Below are 9,503 nucleotides of genomic sequence, written 5' to 3' on the forward strand. Positions count from 1 at the left end.
AACAAAGGCTGTCACTTGAATGGCGTTTTGAGCCAACGTTAGCAGTCAAACGATCGCAGATAGCTTACATGTTTTTGAAATGATTTCCATCTTCTGTTATTGTTTGTAATGAAAAAAGTTTATAACTTCATGGATTTCACAAATTTCATTACAACACGTTATGCTGAAGACTCAGTAGACTCACATCGGGTAGTGCCAGTCGGAAAAACAACGTAATTACGGGGCAGTCCCTGATATTCCCAGGTGGCATGAACGCACCATGCCGTAGCGTCACACTCATCGACAGCACATGATGTTGCACAACGCTGTTGTTACCATGTTTCCGTGAAAATCATGATGTTGCAGTCCATAATACATTTACGAGTGGTTATCCTAAACCAAAGATCATATATTTTGTTTGCTAAAAAGCATACATTGGCAAGGAAAATGCTGCATAGTGATAGCCGATAAGGAGTTAACCTTAGCCTAACAATAGCCCTTCTCTTCATCCTACGTTTGTTTAGGTCTCCACCCTGCTTCTGTGCACTTCCGGTCGGCGGAGCTGTGTTGACAGACATAGGCTGCGCTGTAAAATGCGCCCTCCTCACAAAATCAACCGCATTTTCACTGAGTAGTGTCTCAATCTCAGATGAAAAGGACAGGGTTTTATTTGCTTTAATGCTAATGTCACCTCCGACATTTACCACACGCTGAGCTATCGCTCACTAGATTGGGGGAGAAAGGTGGAGATGTTTTTCTTTGAAAAATAATATATATAGGCTGCTAAATATATAGTAAAACAAGCATTGCTTGTGTGAGTGTTGTAAGCTCCTCTCTCTCCGGCTCCCTCAATTAATCAATCAATCAATCAATCAATCAATCAATCTTTCCCACACTGGGTGATAGATAGGTGATACTCCCCTTTACATGGAATTAAAATCACCCGAGATATGGTTGTTAATTCAGTGTTAACAAAAAAGAGACAGAGAGGAGGGAAAGAGGCTATATGAGGCAGAGGCAATAATGCAGTACACTGACAATAATATAGTACAGTGACAATAATATTACTTTGTTTACATTTCTGAATGTGCATTTGTTACGCACCATTCAATTGTAATATGTGATTAGGTAAAACACAACACTGTCGTAGGGCTGGGCAAGATATCTATACTATTTTGATATTGTGATATGAGACTAGATATCTTAGATTTTGAAAATCTTAATATTGTGATATGACATCAATGTCTTTTACTAGTTTTAAATGCAGCATTACAGTAAAGTGATGTACTTTTCTGAAATTACCAGACTGTTCTAGCTGTTCTATTATTTGCCTTTTCCCCACATAGACAGTATGTCCACATTTATGATGATTATTTATCTAAAATCTAAGTATGAAGATATTTTGTTAAAGCACCAATTGTCAACCTTAGAATATCGCTGCAATATCAATATCGGGGTATTTGGTCAAGAATATCGTGATATGCGATTTTCTCCCTATAGTCGAGCCCTACATTGTATTTTCTGTATTTATCCCCAAACCATTTGTCAGTAAAACAGTTAAAACGGGGGAAATGTAAAAAATTGTGTTGCAGGTTTATTTAAGGTGTGCACCCCCACATTTTTTAATTAGGGAGTACAGTGCTTTTAGTAAAAAAGTTAGTCTGGAACCCTGGAACAATGTTCTGTTTAGGGACTAATACAAACTGCATAAACAGGAAGTTAAGGGAGAAGAAGCAGGAAGTGGGCAACAGGATGTTTTGTCAATGCTCGGTATTAAGCAAGAGAGAAAAAATACAGCATGAACAAAGTGGAGTGAAAGATGCTTTGTCTGTACCCGGTGTCTATGATTGTTACATATTGTTTTCCTCAGTTATGCAGCGAGTGTAAAGCTTCTCCTTGTCTATTGGTTTTATTCAGAGCCTGTGTGTGTCTGGGAGACAGAAAGTCAAATTTATGTGTGTTTTAACCTGCCAGAAACAAATAATATGCAGGCTAAAGAGCTGTGCAAACCACTGCCTATTTTTGCAACCCACTCTTCAAGGCTCACCTAGCGCCTTCCTTCAATGTTCACAAATCTGACCATCATTACTATGCCGCACAACTGACCCAGTGGCAAAGGCAATGCTGTAATTACAATTAATATCCTAGAAGGCTGCAAATGTTGTTCACGAGCACATTATGGTAAGCTGCAAATCTGAAGACAGAAAAAGAGCAACTGACTTAGACCACGACAACAGCGAGCCAGCTAAATGTGTTTGGAACATGAGTTTTGGCCTACTATACATTTTAACTGGGCATTTTCACACCCAAGAGTGGAAAATATGACGCAGGCCTGCTCAGAAATGGAAAAGTGATGTGCAGCAGTAATGTTGAGAGGACAGCTTTTCGTCACCTCATCTTTGATTGCTCATTTTGAATGCCAGTATACATGATCACACAATACTGCTGATGCCATACAACAGTTATATGTCATAGAATAACTAATATTTTGACCATATCTGGGCAGCAATGCGGAAATTTCACTTTCCACCTTGGATAACAGGTAAAGCCACTGTCTGACATAGACACATACAAATATTAGCGCTGCAACCAATTATTTTTGTTATTACTTAATGGATTGTCATGGACATTAGAAAGAGTCCAAAAATAACCTTAACTGATTACTTATCCAACCAACAGTCCAATGCCCCAAATAATACACATTTTTAGGATCTAAAACAGAGAAAAGCAGCACATCCTTACAATTAAGGAACTGGAAACTTGTCAATTAATTTTTTATCAATTCATCAATACATTAATCAACTAATTTCAGCACTATAACAACAACAACATTGTTTGTTTGGCATTAGTCAGAAACAGTTAAGTTATCCTAGACAGCACGAGGCTGTGTTTGTCTCACTCCTTATAACAGGATAGCTGTATTTCACAATTGTGCTGTTTGCCAACTACCGATGACAGAGAGCAGGAAGAAAAGATTTGTTTTTTCTATTGTATTGGTACTTCAGTGAGGTTCAACCTATAAAAGGCTAGTTGTTTTAACAAGTACACAGCATTTTCAGAATCCTTCTTAGCATGGGCACAGTCTTAATCTGAAAAGACTGTTCTACCATCTATCCCTGAATGACTTCTTCTGCGGATAGTGGTGGTGAGGAGGACAAGGGGAGAGGAGAGCAGGAGGATGACTTCAGGAAGGAGGAATGCTGCTGCACTCTTCAGGAGGAGGTCAAGGGAAGCTTGGCAATTCTGCGAAAGTACGGATGAGCATTGAAATTTTGTGTGCTTTGATTAACTTCAACTTGAATGATCTGCAGTGTGCTAGGCACGGCCACAGAGAGATATATATATTCTCAGCCCTCTTCTAGCTCACTTCTAGGCCCTTGTAATGTTTGTAAACACCAGCAGGCAACTTGCATGTGCATGATATTAGGGGCTGAGTTGATAGCAATGTATACAAACAACAGTGCTGGAACAGATACGCCGACACATTGTTGACAGTGTGATAACATCCAAAACACACGATTCACTCTCAGTTGTTTCTGGGACATGAGAAATACTTTGAATACGTAGCTCTGCTCATAGTTGAGTAGGCGGTCCTTAATATGGCCCAGGTATCATAACTCTTACTGCTATAAGACTGATCTAGACCACATCCGAAAGCAGTTTTAGTGATCGGATATCAATGCATCCTTAGAGTCTTTTCATCTGTACTAGGGCTGGACCATTTATCGAAAATGTATCGACATTGAAATTCTGAAGCTGTTATCTACCGCATCTAGTCATGTGACTTTGCCCTGACCAGTCAGCTGCATAGAAAGCATAATGGAGGATAACTCTTGTTGCAACTTGTGCTTAAAAAAAGCGCATTGTCCATCGTCTGGAAACATTTTGGCTTCAGAAAAGAGGATTTAGAACAACGTGATTAATTATCATTCGTTTATCAGTATTGAGGTACAATGTGCAAATAATCTCACTCAGATCTGATTTTACTAGCGGGTGGAAATGGGGTAAATACTGAAACTGATGGGCTAGGACTTAAGAACTACACTGTAAAAAATCGGCTTGTGTTGTTTTAAAATAATGCATGCTAGCACTTTCAGAGAAAATCTATGAGTCCATATTTTTCTATTTTCTTTCTGTTATTGTGAAGCAATCTGCAACACTAAATATTAGCATTAAAACACAAAAACTGCCAATTTCATAAAACACTATCATTATTTGGTCTTAATATACATGCACCATTCAGCTGACAAATGCATTTAGATTTTTTTCCCTTTGTTATCTTTCAATTAATGTCCTTAGTAGCTACAAAAACAATAGATAAAATAAACATCAATGTTTCTAAGAATTTAGCTAAGGATAAGGCTACAGAATATTTTGGTATACGATACCCTACCCCACGGTCATAATTCATCTCCATTAGCTCAAGCCACAGGGGAATGAAGACTTAGTAGTGGGGAAGGGTAGAATGGGGGCTGTGAAGTCAGATGTGTGAAAGTTTGCAAATGGCCTACACACCTGAAACTTGAAAGGCCAAGCAACAAAGTCATGCTATAAATCACAGAAATGCCAAAACAACTCAATATACAGTCAAGAGAGGTATGCAGACACACACAGGCTAAACTATCTGGCTAGCCACTGCTAAGTGAAAACAATTCAGCCAATGTGAGGCAATACATCCTTGCAGTACTAAAATGACAGACATAAACTGGTAGCAGCAGTTGTGTGAACTGTGGAAATAGTCTAATGGCAAAAGCCCTGTAAACTTCCAGGCTTCTAGAGTTTGTAAACACATAAAACTATTAGGAGACAGTTCTGTTTATAATGTGCTTCAGAGAGGTAAAGAGAGTCAGGGGCTGAAAGACCATATAGCCCAACCCAATAAAGAATCAAGGTATTACCATATGAATACAAAGTCCAGCTGTTGTTCCTCAGGTGAGAGTTCACCCCCCCCCCTTTACTGATGGGGGTGGGGTAGCCTTAGGTAGCAAACAGGTAAATAATATGAAACTACTGAGAATAAAATACATAACAAGATAATATTATTCCTCCAGAAACAGTACATCAATTAATCTCGCAACATAAATGTAAGCATACAAAAGACAACGACACACACACAGTCACTACCGGGATTCAAGAGTGCCAATCAAAGAAACAATAAGAAACAAGTACAGCTTCTTAATCAACATTCCACTTATTTCCATAATTCCCTTGAGCCATGTGTCTACAAAATACATGTCCAATCTTAGTAAACTTGGCCCAAAACCATAATAGCCAGTGTTGCAACATGTATGCTTTTAGCGCTCCACTCCTTTTTTCAAGTGTAATCACAGAACATAAACCAATGTGTTGACTTAGCCAATGCTGACGATAAAACTGTTACCAAAGCCTCTGAGTTGGACTATTATCAACAAACTCAATCCTGAACCCTTAAAGCCCAAAGTCAAACAAGCATGAGCAGTAGTCCTTCTCTCCCTAATTAAAGAAAACACAAAATGGGGAGCCTTACCAAAAGCCAGACCTGGTCAAGCCTGTATGTTATATAGATTCCCAGTTAACTGCATCCTGATTTTGTGTGGCCTTCCTCTCCTTTCAGACTTCAGGAACAAATCCCTGTGTTCTGCCAGACACACAGCTGACTTGAAGCTAGAGCTGGGATCCCATTCATTTCACAAAGCCCAACCCCCATCTTTACAGAGCATGCCTCACTACTTCCTGCAAGATTGACAGGATGTGATGTAATAATTCCCATTCCCTTTTCACTTCAAAACACAAGTAAATGCATATCCCAAAGTTCATCATCCAAGAAATCCTCCGCTTCAAACTCACCCAGCTCACTGTCCCAGCTCCAACCTTTCAGTAGGTCACAAATTTCCTGAGACACAGGAGGCAGCAGGTGAGGCTGGGGGAAATCTCATCCAGCACCTGGACAATCAGTGCTGGCGCCCCCCAGGAATGTGTGCTCTTCCCACTGCATTTCTGCCTCTATACCAACGACTGCACTTTAGGAGACCCGTTTGTTAAACACTTAAAATTTCCAGATGACACAACAGTCATTGGCCTCATCCGGGAAGGTGATGAGTCTGCATACAAATGGGAGGTTGGAAAGCTGGCCCTCTGGTGCAGTCAGAACAACCCGGAGCCCCTTCATTACCATATTCAACAACACTGTCTGCTGTGGAATCCTTTAGGTTTTTAGGATCCACAATCTCTCAGGACCTGAAGTGGACATCCAACATCGACACCATCAGGGAACAGCAGAAGATGTACTTCCAGGGCCAGCTCAGGAAGTTCAACCTGCCTCAGGAGCTGCTGTTCCAGTTCTACAGTGCAGTCATCCAGTCTGTTCTCTGCACGTCCATCACTGTTTGGATAAGCCACCCAACAAGACAGAAACAGACTGCAACAGTCAGGGCTGCCAAGAAAATCATTGGCGCCAAACTGCCCTTCATCCTGGACTTATACACCTCCAGAGTCAGGAAACGAGCAGGTAGCATCACTACAGACCAATCACACCCTGGACACAACCTGTTTCAGCTTCTCCCCCATGGTAGCCGATACAGAATACTGTTTCGCCAAGACACAAGAACAGTTTCTTCCCACAGGCTGTCATTGTGATGAACACCAGTCCATAGTGTAAGAATCAAACACTGTGCAATAACCCTGTAACACCAAGCATCCACCTTTCAAGTAAATTACATATTTAATAGTGTTAAACACATACATGTACATATTTGTCAAACATACACTGTAAATACTGTCATATCCCCCTACTTCAGATATATAAGCAACCTTTTATATTAATAATTCCAGCAATATTCCAGCACCATTCACACTTTTGCATTGGCCTTTGTTTACATGTAATTGTATGTAGTATATGTATGCATATGCATATGTGTATGTACACTTTTTTATACACATACTTACATATGTACATAGCTGTCAAATGTTTATGCTTTGTTGTCCTTGTTTTTAGCCGTTTGTCTTTATCTGTGTATGTACTTTGAGAGCAACAAAAAGCCAGAGTCATATTCCCTGTTCACACTTACTTGGCCATTAAAACTGATTCTCATTCAAATTCTTACCTGAGTCAGAATCTTTCTGGTCTCCATTAGCTCCAGCAGTGAAAGGCAGCTTCCTTTTAGGGGCCTTTTCTTTCATCTCCTTGACCCCATCACTGCGATCCAATTTGGGAGTTTTGTTTGACAACACTTTATCCTTTGGAAGAGACAAATCAGAACATGGAGAACCCTTTAAGTGACATGGTTTAGAGGTAACACAGCTTTAATTAGAACAACCACAGTTGCTGGAAACAATCACAGGCCCAAGTCTATCTGCTATTAACAGATGAAAATAGCAGTGTGCTTCTTAAACTTGTTTCAATGTTGTATTGGGATCTGATTGGAATTGCTTATCCTGACTAACCGCTTCACAAAAGTTACAGCTGAAAATATTTGGAAAAATCTGGAGATGTTTATAATGAATTCTTATAGGGTTACAGCAAATGATTTATTATGAATACCAAAAAAATCTATATTTTTATCAACTGATCAATTTTTTTGTTGTTCATAAAGCTCAAATTGATTTCTTCAAATGTCTTATTTTGTCTCCCCAACAAACTTTTACTACACACATTTGTGGGTGAGTAAGGAGAGGCGTGAAAGAAGTGAAAGTAAAACAGCCAGAAGTTTCCGTTAATGGAGTACAACAGCAGCAGAGCCACAGAGTTAAAAACACCCCAGATACATATACAGACATAGAAAACACTGTCAGACATTACACATTAAGGAAAACAGAAAATGTGATTATGAAACAGAGGATCATTCCATTCGGGCTATATGGGGGTGACGTCTGATTTTACATTTCTCCCAATAATTGTATTTATGTATGTGAGCATGTATGTTTTTGTTTCTGTTATTTTTCTACATGAAGCTTAAACACGGGAAAAAAATGTCAGTCAAAAGAAAGGACATATTTTAAAAATTCGACATAAACATTTAAATTTCTTTACTTATTTTAATGTAAATCCTAATCCCACGTGTGTTGTGTGCAAGCTGCATTAATAAGGAATAAAGTAAGAAATAATTGCAGAGCATACTCTTGGCAGATACTCAATAGTGGGACTGTATCTGGGGCCCAAAAAAAATGCTTATAAATAAATAAAATTCCATACTTTGTATTCATTATGGCTGCATAAAAGCATGTATGGTACAAATTGAGTCAGTTAATTTTACAACAGTACCTCCAGTCACACAGAGTTGTACATATAAAGGGCTTAATAACCACAGCACACAGTTGCTCTGTATTCTTTTTCCTCCACCACAGGAAATAGACCCAGTTTATGCAATCTTTTTAAACAGCAAATTTGGTGATGTCCAAAGACAAAATTTAAACAAATTTAAGATTGTGAGAAAGACAACACATCCAATCTGCACACTGTATGTTTGAAGGACATACCTTTTTATTTTACTTTTAACTCTTATCTACCCATCTCTCTATAATTGATAATTACCAACACAAATTTATTTTCATTTTTTATACTAAAATTACAAAGCTACTATGTAGCTATGTAAAATTATTGTTGTGCCCTTTATCATTACAGTATTTGTTATGTGCAGTATGGTCTGTCCCATGCATCCCCTTTATATTCAGTAGTCAATCCTGGAATATTTCAGGTAAGGACATGTGCTTGTCAAGTAATGTTGACACCATCTGTGACAAAATCCACAGAAAGAAAACAAAGGATTATGCCTTCAGTAAAAAGGGAATTTACACCAGCGATTGATTCCCTCTGTTGTGAATCCCTGATGTATTTTTTAAATTGCTCAGTCCAAAAAGTGTTTTGGTTTACAGTGTTTTTAAATCAGTATGCATCATGTACAAAAGGGTTTAAGTTTGCAGATGAAGGAACAGGTTAGATGTATTTTATTTCACTAAATTTCTCTGTCCTTCCTTCTGTCCCAAACTCATTTCTCTCTATCCTCAGGGCAGGTTTTCCCATTATGTGTAGACTCTTTGAACTCCTCCCCCTGCCCTGCCCCAGTCATAAGACTATGATGTCATGGTACAGTAGAGACAAACAGTGTCAGCTACAGTTAGCTGATATCTCTCTCTCTTTCTCTCTCTTTTTTCCCGTCTGTCTCTGCTTAGCAAACACACAATTCATGATGCACATCTGGGCATGTGCAAAAGCAAAAGAGCATCTAAGTGGGGAAACCAACATGCATGACAGGGATTTCTTTAAGAGAAGACAAAAACACAACAGAAAATACAGAGCTAAATTGCGTTGGAAGAAAATGAATGGTCAAATTTACCAAAGCTTATCTCTAGAGTTTTATTTTGCTGAATTAAATTTAACAGGGTGGCTACAGGTATAAACAAGTTAAATTTAAGACTTTTTAATACCACTTCTAAATGAAATTCAAGACCAAACTTAAACTGGAAATACAAAGTGGAAATATCACAGAAATATATTCTGTGATGAGCTTTTTTTTATATATGGAGCCAATCCAAATTTAGCCACGTAT

The 9,503-nt window shown here is 38.7% G+C and overlaps 1 protein-coding gene across 4 annotated transcripts in view; it reads right to left on the bottom strand.

Moving 5' to 3' along the window:
- ankrd11 (ankyrin repeat domain 11) overlaps window positions 1-9,503 on the bottom strand; it is a 117,894-nt gene that overhangs the window by 18,470 nt on the left and 89,921 nt on the right. For 3 of the 4 annotated variants that reach the window (XM_032518243.1, XM_032518223.1, XM_032518233.1), the window contains exon 4: window positions 7,062-7,194. In XM_032518243.1, the coding sequence (XP_032374134.1) occupies window positions 7,062-7,194 (133 nt within the window). Of the gene's footprint in view, window positions 1-5,485; window positions 5,651-7,061; window positions 7,195-9,503 lie in introns of those variants that run through there. The other variant, XM_032518252.1, reaches the window with a different exon arrangement.

Source organism: Etheostoma spectabile, chromosome 1 (genome assembly GCF_008692095.1).
Source record: "Etheostoma spectabile isolate EspeVRDwgs_2016 chromosome 1, UIUC_Espe_1.0, whole genome shotgun sequence".
NCBI classification, from domain to species: Eukaryota; Metazoa; Chordata; class Actinopteri; order Perciformes; family Percidae; genus Etheostoma; species Etheostoma spectabile.